General features: G+C 46.2%; 1 protein-coding gene across 13 annotated transcripts in view; it reads left to right on the top strand.

Annotated features, from left to right (window-relative positions):
* The window catches only part of FRMD4A (FERM domain containing 4A), a 407,020-nt gene that overhangs the window by 290,070 nt on the left and 100,141 nt on the right, over nt 1–16,809 (top strand). For 11 of the 13 annotated variants that reach the window (XM_077935685.1, XM_028745665.2, XM_077935682.1 and 8 more), the window contains 2 exons: nt 1,620–1,714; nt 9,255–9,347. In XM_077935685.1, the coding sequence (XP_077791811.1) occupies nt 1,620–1,714; nt 9,255–9,347 (188 nt within the window). Of the gene's footprint in view, nt 1–1,619; nt 1,715–8,400; nt 8,539–9,254; nt 9,348–16,809 lie in introns of those variants that run through there. The other 2 variants (XM_028745672.2, XM_077935684.1) reach the window with 2 other exon arrangements.

Raw genomic sequence — 16,809 nt, 5'->3', positions numbered from 1 at the left:
TTCGCCCCCCGCCCGCCTTCAGAAGAGGTCCAGGACCTCTTCTGAAGGCGGGTGGGGGGCGAAAATCTTTGCTCCCCCCCGCCTGCCTTCAAAAGCCGTCCAGGACAGCGGAGAAACGTGCTGCCTTTCTCCGCTCTCCCGGGAAGGCAGGCAGTGGGGAGCAAAGACTTTCGCCCCTCGCCCGCCTTCAGAAGAGGTCCAGGACCTCTTCTGAAGGCTGGCGGGGGGCAAAAGTCTTTGTCCCCCCTGCCTGCCTTCCCAGGGGCTTTTAAATCGCCCTGGACAGCGGAGAAGTCCTCCGCTGTCCCGGGGTTTTTTAAAATGCTGGGGGTGGGAAGAAAAGCCCTTGTCCCCCCCCCCCCAGCCTTCAGAAGAGGTCGGGGGACAGACTGTCCCCGGACCTGGTCTGAAGGCGGTTTCCATAGGAACGCATTAATTGATTTTCAATGCATTCCTATGGGAAACCGTGCATCGCAAGACGAAAAACTCGCAAGACGAAGAGACTTGCGGAACGAATTAATTTCGTCTTGCGAGGCACCACTGTACTTTGTTCTACAGTGCTATAGACTTTGCTCACTTCAACTAAGTTTTACAGAAGAGTGGGCAAATGTTTGGAATACAGAATTCTGCCTTTGACGAGGACAGAAGACCTACAATTCCTGCTACCTCTATTGGTTCTGTTTCTGCAACTTGCCATGTATGCTATAAATCAGGGTGGGGAACCTGTGGCCCTCCAGATGTTGCTGATGTTGACCTCTCTTGTGCTCAGGACCAGCCCTACAATGAGGCAGAGTAAAGCAGCAGCCTCAGGCGGCAGATGCTGAGGTGTAGGGAATGGACAGAGCTGTGAGACCCTGTGACCCATCCAGTAGGCAGCTAGACTGCTGCCCTCGAGTTCAGTGGAAGATTCTCTCCTTTCACCAGTACTGGAGTAAGATTCAACCACCAATCCAATTGGTTTCTGTATGTATCTTGGGGGAGGCTGCCATCCTGTCCTCCGCCTCAGGCAGCAAAATGTCTTGAGCCAGCCCAGTTTATCCCACCTCATTCCAGCCTGGTGAAAGCTATAGGAGAAAAGAAAACTGGTGAACTGTGAGATGTGGCTTGATAAGGATCTCCTTTGCACAATGCGATCAATTGTGTGAGGCTACAGTGACTGCTTCTACCACTGAGCTCAGCTGACAAAGGATTATCGGACGGCATTCATGCAGCTGATCAAGAGGAGAGCCTGTAGTCCAAGCACATACACTCCACTTAGGGAGTTGTGTGTATATGCAAGCTTAAATGCTGGTGCCAGTCCTTCTGCCTGGGCAACATAATTGGCTATTGACAGAAGGATGTGGATTGCAGCAGAGCTGTAGCTACCAGGCGTTGCCAGGTGCAGAGCACAATGCTGCAATATCTGAATTTGTATGGAGCCTGGCTCAGCTGGCCTTCGTCAGGAGCTCTAGCTGCATGTTGTCACTGTGCACGTGGCTTTTGAAGTCATCACTGGACTCTTTCAAGAGACACAACAACCTTCCTCCTGTTTGCATCTTCTGTATCTTTCCTTTGTTTGTATCTTTCCAACCTAATGCATTCTAGCTGAGCATGTGTTTTTCTTCTTCTTTTCTTTGCAGCCAAAGCTTTTGGCCAAGGAGCTGCTAGACCTGGTGGCATCTCATTTCAACCTGAAAGAGAAGGAATACTTCGGGATTGCCTTCACAGATGAGACGTAAGTGTTTCAGGATCAGAGCACAAAGGTTCCTAATTCTTGGAAGAAATGGGCAAGACCTTCAATGTGAGGTTCCGCAGGGCTCAGTCCTATCCCCCACGATGTTTAACATCTACATGAAACCACTGGGTGGGTTTATCCGGAGGTTTGGAGTTCATTGTCAACAGTATGCTGATGACACTCAGCTCTACTTCTCCTTTATATCTGCAAGTGAGGCAGTGGAAGTGATGGACCAGTAACTTGCCTCGGTAATGGATAAGAGCCAACAGACTGAAGTTCAATCCAGATAAGACTGAGGCACTGTTAGTGGGTGGTTCCCTGGACCAGATGGGTGAGAGACCACCTGCTCTTGTTGGGGTTACACTTCCCCTGAAGGAGCAGGTTCGTAGCTTGGGGGTACTCCTGGATCCTTTGCTGTTGCTTGAGGCTCAGGCGGCCTCAGTGGCCCAGAGTGCCTTCCCATCAACTTCAGCTGGTGGCCCAACTACGCCCCTATCTGGACAGAGATAGCCTAACTACTGTTGTCCATGCTCTGGTAACCTCAATTGTTACTGCAATATGTTGTACATAGGGCTGCCTCTGAAGAGGGTTTGAAACTTCTGCTGGTGCAGAATTCAGTGGCCAGGTTGCTCACCAGAGTAAGACTGTTTGAGCATATTACACCGATCCTGGTCCGACTGCACTGGCTACCAATCAGTTTCCGGGCCCAATTCAAAGTGCTGGTTTTGACCTATAAAGTCTTAAATTGCTCAGGACCGCAATACCTCAAGTACCACCTCTTTCCATATGAACCTACCCGGACCCTGAGATCATCCTCTGAGACCCTCCTCTGTGTGCCTCTTCCTTGAGAGGTCTGGAGGGTGGCAACACGAGAATGGGCCTTCTCTGCAGTGGCTCCCCGTCTGTGGAATGCTGTTCCCAGGGAAGTTTGCCTGGTGCCTTCATCATACACCTTTAGGTGCCAGGCAAAAACATTCCTTTTTAACCAGGCTTTTGGTTGATCTGATTTACCGTATTTTTCGCACCATAGGGCGCACTGGACCATCGGGCGCACCCAGTTTTTAGGGGGGGGAATCAAGAAAAAAATCTTTCTCCCCCCCCCCAGCCCCAAAGAGCAGCGTACAGGCTGCGCACAACCTCTCCCTGCCGGAGGGGTTGCGCACAGCTATGGAGCAAGCCAAGGCAGGGGGCGGGATGGATCCCGCTCGCTGTTTTGGCTTCTCCTTTAGCCCCGTGCAGCCTCCCCCTCCCGGGAGAGGCTGCGTGGGGCTAAAGAATCCATAGCCCCGTGCAGCCTCTCCTTGCCGGAGGGGTTGCGCGCACCTATGGAGCAAGCTAAGGCAGGGGGCGGGATGGATCCCGCTCACTGTTTTGGCTTCTCCTTTAGCCCCACGCAGCCTCCCCCTCCCAGGAGAGGCTGCGTGGGGCTAAAGAATCCATAGCCCCGTGCAGCCTCTCCTTGCCAGAGGGGTTGCGCGCAGCTATGGAGCAAGCCAAGGCAGGGGGTGGGATGGATCCCGCTCGCTGTTTTGGCATCCCCTTTAGCCCCGTGCAGCCTCCCCCTCCCGGGAGAGGCTGCGTGGGGCTAAAGAATCCATAGCCCCGTGCAGCCTCTCCTTGCCAGAGGGGTTGCTTGCAGCTATGGAGCAAGCCAAGGCAGGGGGCGGGATGGATCCCGCTCGCTGTTTTGGCTTCTCCTTTAGCCCCATGCAGCCTCTCCTTGCCGGGAGACACTGCACAGGGCTTTCCTGGCTGGTGGGGCGATTCCCCCACCTCCCGCAAAACCAGCAGAAGCCGTGTGCACTTTAAAAGGGCTGCACGGCTTCTTCTGGCTTACCTGGGAGGTGGGGGGATTCCCTCACCTCTCGCAAAAGCCCGCAGGAGCCGCGCAACTCCTTTAAAGAGATCGCAGCTTCTCCTGGCTTTTCTGGGAGGTGGGGGAATTCCCCCACCTCCCGCAAAACCGGCAGAAGCCGCACACACTTTAAAAGGGCTGCACGGCTTCTTCTGGCTTTCCTGGGAGGTGGGGGGATTCCCTCACCTCTCGCAAAAGCCCGCAGAAGCCGCCAACTCCTTTAAAGAGATTGTGGCTTCTCCTGGCTTTTCTGGGAGGTGGGGGAAGGGACTGATGCGGCCAGTCAGTCCCTTCTCCCTCCTGTGGAAAAGGCCGCAAGAGCGCACGGAGCTTGTGTGCGGCTTTTGGGGGCTTTTCCCGCCTGCCTCCCCCTGCATTCGCTCCATAGGACGCACACACATTTTCCCTTGCTTTTTAGGAGGGAAAAAGTGCGTCCTATGGTGCGAAAAATACGGTATATCCTATTGCCTTTTAAAATGTGGTTTGGGGGGGGGCGCTATTGGGTTGTTGTTTTTTATTTGTATTAGGTATTTTGTGGTTTTATATCTTGATTTTATTCTGTGAACCACCCTGAGACCCCCGTGTATAGGGTGGTATATAAATTCAATAAATAATAATAATAAGGAGAGAAGGGCAGGTAGCCCCACCTACTAGGACAAGAGCAGCTCCATCACCTGAAGACTTCTGCCAACCTTGTTGTTGGTCCCTGATCAGCCCCTTGCTATCTTACAGCAAGTCTGATTTCTGATTTCTATAGACACTGTTCAAAGTGTCCCTGCAACAATGAGGTATTGTTGCAGGGACACTGAAACAATTTATTGAAGTCCTGTGTTCATTTAAATTTTACTGCAAGCATGTGGATAAATGATGAAATTGTAGAAGTTGTAATCATGTGCACCCAATGGACTGCCAGGTGAAACTGAAATACAAATTGTTGTGTCAAGAAAAATGGAAATCTGCTTCCTGTTTCCATCGGTTTTTTACATGCAACTGTAACTACCTTTAGAATGTAAGGATCTTAAGAGGACAGAGTGATCTAGTTAACCATTTATCATGCAATGACTAGAACAAAAGGAGCCCAGGAGATGCTGGAAAATAATCAATATTCAATTAGTATCTTCAAAATGTTTAACCAATGTATCTCCATAGTAAAATATCACACAGTCTTCTCAGGTAAAGTCCACCAAGAACAGCTCCAGCATTGCTGGCATTGATTGCACTGTGGCATCAAGAAAGAACTTTACATATATTTTTTGTATGGAGAAACTCTTTTAGGAGCTGTGGGCTGGGAAGTGGTCAAATTGGCTTCTAAGTGGTTTATAACTACAAAACCAATTACAAAAATATAAACAAATGTAATCAAAATACACAATGAACAAGCCCATTAAAACAACCCCAAAATGAAAACAGTTATAACAGCAACTAAAACAATTAAACTAGGGGGTTCAGCCCGAGGTTAAAAGATCAAAGGAATACCTACGTAAATAGGTGCCTCTTAAAAACCCTGCAGGAATTCCAATCGTGATAGGGCCTCTCATATTTTATCAGGGAGAGCATTGCACCACAGTGGTGCTATCAGTGAAAAGGCCCATCTGCATGTTACCGTAAGTCAATAATCCTCAGGTTGCAGCAAGAGTAACTGGGTCCCATTTGTTCATCTTAATGTCTTTACCAGGCAGTGGAGGGGAAGATGGTCTTTCAAGTCACATGGTCCAGAGTTTAATACTACCATCTATCTATCTATCTATCATCTATCATCTATCTCTATCTATCTATCATCTATCTATCTATCTATCATCTATCTAACTATCTATCATCTATCTATCTATCATCTATCTATCTCTATCTATCTATCTATCTATCTATCTGTCTGTCTGTCTGTCTATCTATCTATCTATCTATCTATCTATCTATATCTATCTATCTATCATCTATCATTTGCTGCCCATATGACTGGGTTGCCCCAGCCACTCTGGGCAGCTTCCATAAGTAGCAAGGCCTTAAAACGGACCCAATGATTAATAGGTAAAAAGGTAAAGGGACCCCTGACCATTAGGTCCAGTTGTGACCGACTCTGGGGTTGCGGCACTCATCTCGCTTTATTGGCCAAGGGAGCCGGCGTACAGCTTCCAGGTCATGTGGCCAGCATGACAAAGCCGCTTCTGGCAAACCAGAGCAGCTCACAGAAACACTGTTTACCTCCCCGCAGGAGCAGTACCTATTTATCTACTTGCACTTTGATGTGCTTTTGAACTACTAGGTTGGCAGGAGCAGGGACCGAGCAACGGGAGCTCACCCCGTTGTGGGGATTCGAACCACCTACCTTCTGATTGACAAGTCCTAGGCTCTGTGGTTTAACCCACAGCACCACCCACGTACAAGTGCCAATTCCTTAGGACTGGTTGCCCTGGCAGGATATGTGTTGCACTAGCTGAAGCCTTTGGGCCAGCTGTATAGAAAGCTTTGCATTACAGTAAGATAAACATGAGGTTACCAACACATGACTCACAGTAGACAAGTCACATCTGTCCAGCTGGTGATGGGGCCTTTGCTGTGGAGGCCACTGGGTCTCTGTGGGCAAAGATGTTTCCAGGAGCACCCCTTGGGGCACCCCTGCTCCCTCAGAAGGAGTGCAGCTCTCCAGAAAAGGCTACCTCCACAAGCAAAATTGCTGTCAATGAAAAATGCTCCAAGGACCTCTCTGTCAAAATACTGTGGTATTTTTAATTAAAATATAAATCAACAGTCCATCCAGGCCTTTTTTTCAGCTGGGACTTGCCAGAACTCAGTTCCGACACCTCTTAGGTGGGTGCCATTGCTGTTATAAAGGACAAGAGAGGCATTCATGGTGAGTTCTGGCTCCTCGTTTTCTAGAAAAATAACATTGGGTCCACCAACTAGTTTTTATTTAAAAAACAATTCTGAACCCATTGAGAACCTAGAAAAAAAAACACTTTTACTGGTATAGGTTGAGTGTTTAAACAAAGGGGGAGGCTTGTGAGAGCAGCCCTAAACTATGTTGTATGAAAGTAATTCTTTGACTCCAGAGGAAAATCTCTACAGGTGTAATTTATTTAGAAATGATTTGTACTGGGGATTTCCATTCATTAGTTGTGCTGCCTCATGACAACCTGAATGGAAAATCAATGGGAACAACCTTTGTGTTGGTGACTTAATAGCTCCTTTTGGTGATATCGGGTCATTACTTCAGACTGCGTGACCAGAATGAGATTGCCATGCTATGAAAGTGAAAAGAAGAATGTTCATGTTTGAAAGATCTTAGAAACATTTCACAGTATTAACTTTAGGGTCAGGCTATATCCAAAAGAAGTATGCAGCAGGTGGGGGGGGGATTCTGCTCCTCTGCAAATTTAGGTTGTGTAGTATCATACTTTGTCCCGGCTTGCCAGGTCATTATGCAGAGCCTGCTGGGAATGCGTTGCAGCAGCCGGCCACCTGGCACTGGAAACAGAGACAGTCAGTAGCGCAGGGATGAGGAACGTGTAGCCTCTCCAAAGTTTGCTAGGCTACCACCTCTCTCATCTTTCACTATTGACCATGCTGGGCTGGCTAGGGCTGAGAGGAGTTGGAGCACAACAACCTTTGGAGGTCCACATGCTCCCCAGAGCTGAGGTAGCTGGGATGAGGCTGCATGGGACCTGGGAGGGCCTAATGACTGCCCAAACTCCACCCCCATCACCATCTATTGTGTGGCACCATTGAGCATCCTCTGTATTCTGTGGCTTCTGCAGTGAGCGTCTCAAGGAAAACAAATAGCCTTGGAGGGGCTGCATGGGACCCCAGTGAGGCTTCTCTCTCAGAGGCCTGGGCTGCTCTTCATAGAGCCATTCTCCTTCTCAGTGGTCTTCAGAGAGTTCCTGGTATACATGGGTGTTAACCTGGTTCAAAGTTATCATAGACTATCATAGACTATGCTATCAGTGGACTTTCAGGACTAGATCACAACCGTTGGTGAACTTGTAATTAAGGCAAATGTTGCCATTTTTTAACATTTGGCAAGGAGCATGTCACTCTCCTTTTCGGTACTGGCAATATTAACAACACCTTTCAAAGTGAAGTAACCTTTACAGTTATACATAGAACTGCACAGTAAAACACATATAAACTACCATATTTATTTGCGGTGAGTTGAGGTTGCATATGGATAATGTTTAATATTCCACTTTCTGTTAAAGTAAGAGTGTGTCTGTGCCACAGATGTGCCCAGATAAGTAAGAACAAATTGGCGATGTTCCTGTGCGCTCCACTTCTGCAGGAGGTACTTGTGAATATGTTGGTGGTGTTTTTGAAGTTAAGTCTGCCTCAGAAATTAAAAGAACTACCCCATAATCATAAGAAGAGAAAATGCATACTGTATATGCTGCAAGAGAGTTGAAATGTACTAATATCTAAAAGAATGTTTCATGATGGCAGCAGACAGAGGTGACAACAAAAACCTCTCAACTCAGAAACCCAAGAGCGACAAAGGGGCCTGGTGGAGGCACAGCCATACTCTTCCCTGCCGCTTGGCCAGAAGAGCTGTCCCAAACGTATCCATTGCACTGATGGGATCTCCCCACCAGAACTTCTTTGTTTCCATGATTGCGTGTTGTTAATAGCCTGGCAATGAGAAGGCTCCCCATGATCCATGGACTAGAAAGAGTTAATTGTCCTTCATTTGCAATACAGAAAATATGCAGAGGAATAGTCTTTCCACCCAGTAAATGCCATGAGGTGTAAATGCAAGAGAATAAATTGGGTTGGAGTCAGTGGTGAGAGAGAGGCATTGTTGTATGTGGCATTCTCACTTGCTATGCTCTTTGGTCAGCAGATTTTGCTAGTTATCGGGACACTCTGTGAACAGAAAAGATGGTGGGAAGGCTCAATGCAAAGATGCCTCTGTAAGGAGACCAAAAGCCACCACCCTCTGAGACTCCCCAACTTCTGTGATCCCCACAAGATGCCTCAGGTTGGAACTGGGTGTGCAGAACCCATGAGTCTTTACAAGGGGAAATGGTGTAAAGCAAACTGAGAGCAGCATGAAGTACCGGTAACTACAGTGTGTGTGTGTGTGTGTGTGTGTGTGTGTGTGTGTGTGTGTGTGTGTTTGTGTGTGTGTGTGTGTGTGTGAGAGAGAGAGAGAGAGAGAGAGAGAGAGAGAGAGAGAGAGAGAGAGAAGCAGCAGCTGTGTTTTTGAAAGCTCTTGAAAGGCAGCTTGGCAGGCTCTATTTGCAAGGCCGTTTCAGACATACTGGGTGGCAAATAAAATATCTGAGACATTGTTTGGCTATGTTTTAGCCTGCAGTGAAATAGTACAGACCTTGTATAAACTCCTAGCAGTAGCAACTTTTAATGGAAAGCCTGACAGACTTTCCATTATATAGTCATGCCAAGGGTGGCAAGGCTGCAATAAAGGGCAAAAGCGCTTATCTCTTTGGCTCTGCCTCTTTGCATTGTACATCTCCAGTCCTCACTCTGACAAGGTGAGCTTCATATGTTAAACATTTAAGCCTGAAGTGACAGCCCTGCCATCCCCACAGCCATGTTGCATGTATTCCTCAAATACCGTAAGTGAGAGAAGCCACTTTCTCAGCTGCATTGTTATACCTACAGTCTCAGTCAAAATAGGCAGGAGGAAGAAACCTCTTGTTTCACTTCCATCCCTTTGTCTCTTACCTTCATCAGGGGCCACCTGAACTGGCTTCAGCTGGACCGCAGGGTGCTGGAACACGACTTCCCCAAAAAGTCGGGACCGGTTGTTTTGTACTTTTGCGTCAGGTGAGTATATGTTTTGGCATCTCTCAGAATGGACCACAGCATGTTTTTGCATTGTTGTTCTTGTAGTAAGTTCAGAGTTGGTGTTGTTTAGAAAGGGTAAGGTAAAGTGTAAAGGGACCCCTGGCCGTTAGGTCCAGTCATGGATGACTCCGGGGTTGTGGCACTCATCTCGCTTTACTGGCCAAGGGAGCCAACGTTTGTCCGCAGACAGCTTCCAGGTCATGTGGCCAGCATGACTAAGCCGTTTCTGGCGAACCAGAGCAGCGCACGGAAACATAAGGACCCAAAAAGTCCCCATTGCAGAAAATCACTGGGGCACAGAATGGGGAAGGGCCACAGCTCTATGGTAGGGCATGTGCCTTGCATGTTTAAGGTCCCACATCAAATCCCCAGCATGTAGACAGAACAGCAGCCACCCAAGAAATGAGCTGCCAGTCAGTGTAGGTCTGACTCAGAATAAGATAGCTTCCTATGCTGCTGCAAGTTTGAGGCTGCAAAAGGGCATTTCACCAAACATAAAGCCTTGTGCTGACTGCCAGTGAGAACCCAGGTGTTGGTACTGAGGTACGTAGCCCTGAATAACAGGACAACCCGAGCTTCAAGATGGTTGGGATATGTCCTGAGGACCTCCTCAGTGGCAGCTTCTCAATTGTGGAAGTCCCGTCCCAGGGAAGTATATTTGTCTCCACATTGACCACTTTTAGACATCAACTGAAGATGTATCGGTTTGTGCTGGCTTTGGGGACATAAATGGATTCCATAGCCCAACAGTTTTAGTCTCATTGTCTGCTGCATTATGTCCTTTGGTTTTTAGATACATAGTTGTGGGTGTTTGTGGTGGTTGCATTTTACTGTGTTGTGAACCGCCCTGGGAGGAAGGGTGGCACAGATGGTGCTGAGGTTCATGTTCAGATCTCACCTCAAACGCTTTAGATGGCTTTAGACAAGCTGACATTCCCTTCACTGTACATCCTCCTCTTTGATGGGCAATGATTCTGGTTTATCTTACTGGCTTATATACCTGATTTGGGTATTTTCACTTAGAGCAGAGAGGTGGAGTATAAATATGAAAAATAAATATAATGAGTTGTATATTTGTAGTATTTATTTGTATAATATTTATAATATTTTAATATCAATAAGGATGGTTGAAGTAATGTGTGTGAAAGCTATGATTGCCAGGATTCTTAGAGGGAAGACATAGATAGTTAAATGAGAATATATGTTTGTGCACATATCATATGTGGAAATGCCTCAACTCCTAATTCATAACTGCATAGTCATTCCTCTGTTATACCGCAGAGAGATGCACAGGCAGTTATGAACTTTAGAAAAGCAGATATGAATTAGGAGTTGAAGGCTGAATGGTGTTTAATTATGAAAATGTCGTTTTTTGTATACTGACCATCAGAGACATGTATCTTTATGAACATACGTAAGCCTCAAACCCAAACAATTTTTGCAGTCTAACCCAAACAAGGAGAATAACATATTAGGGAAGCAGGAAGGAAAGATGCAGTGATAAAGTAAGTGTTATTTGCAGTGGTGAGCTTTGGGGAAGCATTTAAAATGAGAGGGTGAAGGATTAACTCAGCGCAGGAAGAAGCCATGATGTTGGGAGTAAAAAATGAAAAAGGGAGCCAGCAGTTATGTTGAGAGAACCGGAAAAAGACTTGTGGGTGACACGACAAGAGAAAGTTAGTGATGGAAAATTTCAGTGCAAGAAGACATATGTAGACTGTGATTGTGTGGATGCATGAAGCTATGGCAGGCAAGGGTGCACACACAAGTCATGCCCCCCATATCTCCTCAGACATGCCAGCTTCTCATTAGTTTGTCACGTGATACTGGCAAAGGTTGAATGTGTTTTTATAGTATGCATGATGCCATGTGCCTAGACATTGTCCCTGTGATTGGAATCCCTGCTAAACCAGGGTTATTCTGCTTGGGGGGAGGTTTCTGAGAGTGTCCAATCAGACCTTTGCACCTATTGCATGGAAATCTGAGGGGCAGCTACGGCACCTGGGGACCCTGTTTCCGTCCCTTGTCTAACCCTTCACACATTCATACAAATGCCTGAACATTATTTAAGTGCTTCAGGCTTACACACTCCCTCCTTGTCCTCCCCTATTATGGGCAGATTCCGTCTTTCTTTCTGGGTTTCCTTCAGCCATACGTTGCCATGAGACCTGAAGGGAACTGCAAACAGAATTTCCTTGAAACTGGTTTGCCAGACCGACTTTGAACCACTGATTTGAAGAATGGGCTGGAAGCAAATCACAGTTTGCCCAGCTGGGGTGTCACAGGAAACAGTAGTCGTCACATAACACAGAAAGGAGAGGGGAATCCTGGGAGCAGAAAACGGGGCAGGAGAAGGTGGATGCGATGGGGATACCTGCTGCATCTTCAGTCTCCAAATCGTTATTTGGAGATTGGTTTTCTGGGCAAACCAACCATAACCATGGAACTAGATACTGTACTTCAGCCAGTTCCAAGAGCAGCTGCAAGACTCTTGATGGAGCCGGTCTCCTTTTTCCAACCAAAGACACTGCGTACCTGTTTGCTTCTGGCCTCAGAGTGCCAGTCATTACCTTTCGAAGCCTAAATAGTTTACCTGTCCAATACGTTCAGGGAGGCCTTTTTTTGTACAGTTGTACAGTCTGATGTAAAATTGACTAGTACAAGAAGAAAGGGCCTTTCCCCCCCTTGTTACAGTGCTCAAGATTTGAAGCTCCCTGACCCAGGAAATCCATTTTTTTCTCCATTTCTGTTCTATGACTTTTGATGAATTTTTGTGTGATTCTCTTGACTCCACACCCCCTGCCACCATGAATTGTTTTGTAGGGTGGTTGTTGTTGTTTTGTAATTTTGCTGCTATTCTGACTATATTTTTGTTTTCCATTCATTATATTATAGGGCGTGTTTTTTAGTTATGTTAGCTGCCTCTTATCATATCACTGTGAGATGGAAAGGCAGGTGTCAGACCATCAGGCTACCTAACTCAGTTAGTTATACAGAATGGTAGCAGCTCTCCTGGGTTTCTGACTGAAATCATTTCCAGTTCTACCTTGAGATGGGGCAGACTGAACCAGAGGCTTCTTCCGTGTGCTCTTCCACTGGGCTGCAGCCCGTCTCCAAATACAGAGACAATATATGCTGTATCTTTTTCAAAAAACCATTGTAATTTTATTTCCACTAATACTTTACCCCTGGAGGTGCACTCCATTGTCTCTCGAGGCAGACAGATGCCAACAGCAACTTGCAATATGTCTTGCTCATTTATCTAAGCCAAATGTTCCTTCAAGTCCAGCTTCCTTGGAATATTCCCATGCAGCTACTCAGTAAAAAGGGCGATGATTCACTCTCACTATAACCAAAATAAATTGCTCTGTTCACATTGCTGAAAGTTCTGAAATAAGCTTTCAGAGACTTCTTATATTGTGAAAGAAACCTCTTTGTTAGAAACAGCCTCTATACTTGATCTGGTAATCACCCACAAAAGTTGCACATAGAAGTCCGGGAGGAGGAAATCATTAAAACCTTCAGCGGAACAAGTGAGAACACTTCTGGGTAACATGGACTGCAGTGTAACGAAATGGTTCCACACCTATTACAAATAATGACAACAAAGCTCAGAGTCCAAAGCAAATATTTAGCCGGAGTAATTCAGATAATGAGGCTCTGTCTGCACTTCCAGCCCTCACTTCTGCAACTAGGCACTATAGCTAGGTATGCCAGGTACATGCTGCTATCTCCAGAAGATAGGCAGGTATCTCCAGAAACAAGAATGGTGGGGTTTGGGAGGAGCATGGTGACCTAGACCCTATGGTCATGTAGCTTGATTACAAGAGACTTTTTCTCATCTTAGGACTCATCCAGACTTCCTTTTGTGCTGACTTTCTAGGCACAGGTCTGGGCTTTAAAATGCCATGTCCACGCAGGTTTGGTTTTTTTTGTCCCAGCACTTTCTCTGAGTGTTTTATCACTGAATTGGAGCAAATGGCAATCAGGTTTTTCACAGATTGCTGTTTCTCTGATTCAGCAGTAAAATTCCCTGGGAAAAGCTATTATTATTACTATTATTATTACTGTACTGTTCATCTGACTGGGTTGTCCCACACATTCTTGGAGGCTTCTAGCAAATTAAAACACCAAACACAGTAAAACATAAAACATTAAAAACTTCCCTAAACAGGGCTGCCCTCAAATGTCTTCTATAAGTCTGATAGTTCTTTATTTCCTTGACATCTGATGAGAGGATGTTCCACAGGGTGGGCGTGACTACCGAGAAGGCCCTCTGCCTGCTTCCCTGTAGCTTCGCTTCTCGCAAGGAGGGAACCGACTCTGAGTGCTGAACAATGGGGGTGGAGACACTCCTTCAGGTATACAGGACCGAGGCCATTTAGGGCTTTAAAGGTCAGCACCAACACTTTGAATTGTGCTTGGAAACCAAGGGAGGCCTTTCAGGACCAGTGTTATATGGTCCCAGCAGCCACTCCCAGTCACCAGTCTAGCTGTCGCATTCTGGATTAGTTGTAGTTTCTGAGTCACCTTCAAAGGTAGCCCCACATAGAGCGCACTGCAGTCGTCCAAGCGGGAGATAACCAGAGCATGCACCACTCTGGTGAGACAGTGAGCAGGCAGGTGGAGCTGGTAGACAGCCGCCCTAGACACAGAATTAACATGCATTTCCATGGACAGCTGTGAGTCCAAAATGACTCCCAGGCTGCACACCTGCTTGGGAGTGAAAATCCCCCCTCCCTTTAGTAGGGTTGTGTTCAGCTTTGGAATAGGAAATCACACACAAACACACACAAACACACACACACACACACACACACACACACACTGAAGACAAGATGCAAGCTGGCGAGAGATGTGCATACCAAAGCTAAATTGCCCACCATTAGTTCTGATTGCTGGTCTTCTGGAATAAAATGAGAATGGGACGGAGCCTGGAGGGATCCCACTCTCCTTGGCCTCTGAAGACGGATACACTAGATGTGAAAATCAGTAGAGAGAGTCCTGCTCTCAGGGGGGGAGGCTTCTGTTGCTTTTCTTATTCCTTTCCAGCTGACTACTTAACAGATCAGCAATGGGGCTGTTTGACTCTTTCTTTTTCAGCGCCCCCCCCCCCCGGCCAAGCTATGGCATATGCTTTTAAGGATTTACAATGGACGTTAGGTGGGAAAGCGGCCGCAAGCCCTTTGCATTTTGTCCAGCAGCAGCATATGGGAATGAAATGGGCCTGCTGTCTATATAATGTACACAATCTTTATTGTGATAGTGGGGAGTAGCAATTGTGGGGGCTTCTATGTTCAGCTCCTGCAACCCAAGTTAGGATAGCCCAGTTTTCAAGCTATCTCCAGGGAGCGAGAACTAGATCAGGCTGTTCCTCACCTGAGTCAGTTTTTTCCATAAGTCTGTTCTGTCCCATTTCCATATTAATATTACAGATTCTAAAATATTTTCCATTAGTTTATAAATGTTTTTCAATAAAAATGTGTTTTTTAAAAAAAATCACAAGGAAAGCTATATTCAAATGCATTTTTCCTCTCAAAGTACACATTTCTAAACATTATATCCTAAAATGCATGTTTGTGTATGTATTTTGAGAGAAAAAAACTATGCTGCAAAATTCAGGGAAGTACAACACACACACACACAAACCCCCAAGATAACTGCCTTCTGATCTCCATGTTAGCTGAGGAGGCCCTGGTCAGGGCAGTTCATATCAGAATTTGCAAAGAAGGAATTGCTTAAGGGATCCTGCCTCCAGGGTGTTAGTGGTGGGCAGGATCCACAGAAGAGCCACTGGCAAAGTAGTCCAGTGCAAGCCCCAAAAGGAAGAGCTGGAAGAGGATTCCAGGGAAGGGATTAGGGAAGCGATCATTTAGGGATGGAAGGAGATGCAGGCAAAGAGAGTGTAAGCGAGAACTGGGAATTCCGCAATGAAGGCCATCTTATTTAGCAAGGCAACTTCTCTGTCAAAATGCCAGCAGGGATACTGTTGTCAGGAAATTGCCTTCTGTTTCAGCCTTTACTTTTCTCGTGTGTCACAACTGAAGGAATAGCTCTTTCTGTTCTGTTTAGGCTGCTTGGAAATTAATATAGATTGCCTTAGTCTTTACAATCTCGAATGCCGTGACTAATACCTTTGACTGTAGATGTGGCAGAGAACACAGGATGCAATGAAAAACCCAAAGCTGTTAGTGATTAACTGAGTGACTTATGTTGAACAGGCTTCTGGTCTCAGAACTGAGAGATGCTTTCTCTGAAGACCTTACACCAACAAGCGTAACAAGGTTCAGATGTATTTCCAAAGCTTTTAGTGTAAGTTTCTGACATGCGCAGATGGTGAAAATGAATGTCTGTGGTGGGGATGGAAAATCTGAAACTGGGGAGGTGCTGAAATTCATGTTTTCAATGCCTTTCTTAAAAACAAAGTTGCCTTACCCACCCACCCACCCACTATAAAATTTCACTAACAGAAGTTAGCACTTCCATGAAAAGGGGTCACATTACTGAGCTTATGGAAATAATATTTATGCTAATACCTAGGTAACTATTAACTCTTGCCAGGCAAAATAGAAAACCATTGTACTACTGCTACATCTCTAAAGTTCTTACATCTCCAGCTATAAATTCACAGTGAATAAATGAAACTTCCAGTTTTCTAAGCAAACAATAGAAGACTTTTCCACAAAGATCCTTTAGAAGGCTCCAGCCCCTTTTAAATGAAGAAAATTCTTTCCCTTGGTTGTTGCTGCTGTTTTAATATTGACACACATTTTGGAAGAACTTCCCAACATACAATGTGCACTGCAGATCTTTGGAGAATGAGGTTTTCTTTGTAGGTCCTAAATATCATGTGGAGCTCTTCACTACAGGAGGATATATGCTTGTTTAGTGCTATTTTTCTAGGGGGGAAAGTGCCAGATCTCACCACGAATGCCTCCCTCGTTCTCTTAGAATGGCAATGGCGCCTACCTGAGAGGTGCCAGTACTGAGTTCTGGCTGAAAAAAAGCCCTGTGCTTCTTCGAGCGTCTTGTATGAATTGCTCAGAGCATCAGCCGGGCTTCCACTGTAGCTTTAAGAAATGCAATGCTGCCCTCTGGTGTCCCACAGGAGCATCGTTTTTTCAGCTCACACCTGTAAGCAGGGTCAGGTGCCACTGGACAAATCTGCACTCCTTCCTTACTTTTCTTTTTAAGCTGATATCTAGTTTGTGAGAAGCATATTTGAAACATTCCAATGAGAGGTTGAAATGCACAGCTGTTGTTAATGTAATTCTCACATCCAGCTCTGAAGTCCAGGGAGAGCCCCTGGGCTTGTCACAATGCACTGCCATAGGCTTAGAAGGCAGAGTCTGCACCACACCGAAGCAAGAGGGAGCCAAGGAAAGGCTTTCCCGAGGCTCCCAGGTGAAATCTGAACTAAGCGCTTCGTAACTTGTGCTCA

This window comes from Podarcis muralis, chromosome 10, assembly GCF_964188315.1.
Source record: "Podarcis muralis chromosome 10, rPodMur119.hap1.1, whole genome shotgun sequence".
NCBI classification, from domain to species: Eukaryota; Metazoa; Chordata; class Lepidosauria; order Squamata; family Lacertidae; genus Podarcis; species Podarcis muralis.
The sequence above is the reverse complement of the archived record's forward strand: the minus strand, read 5'-3'. Positions and strand labels throughout refer to the sequence as shown.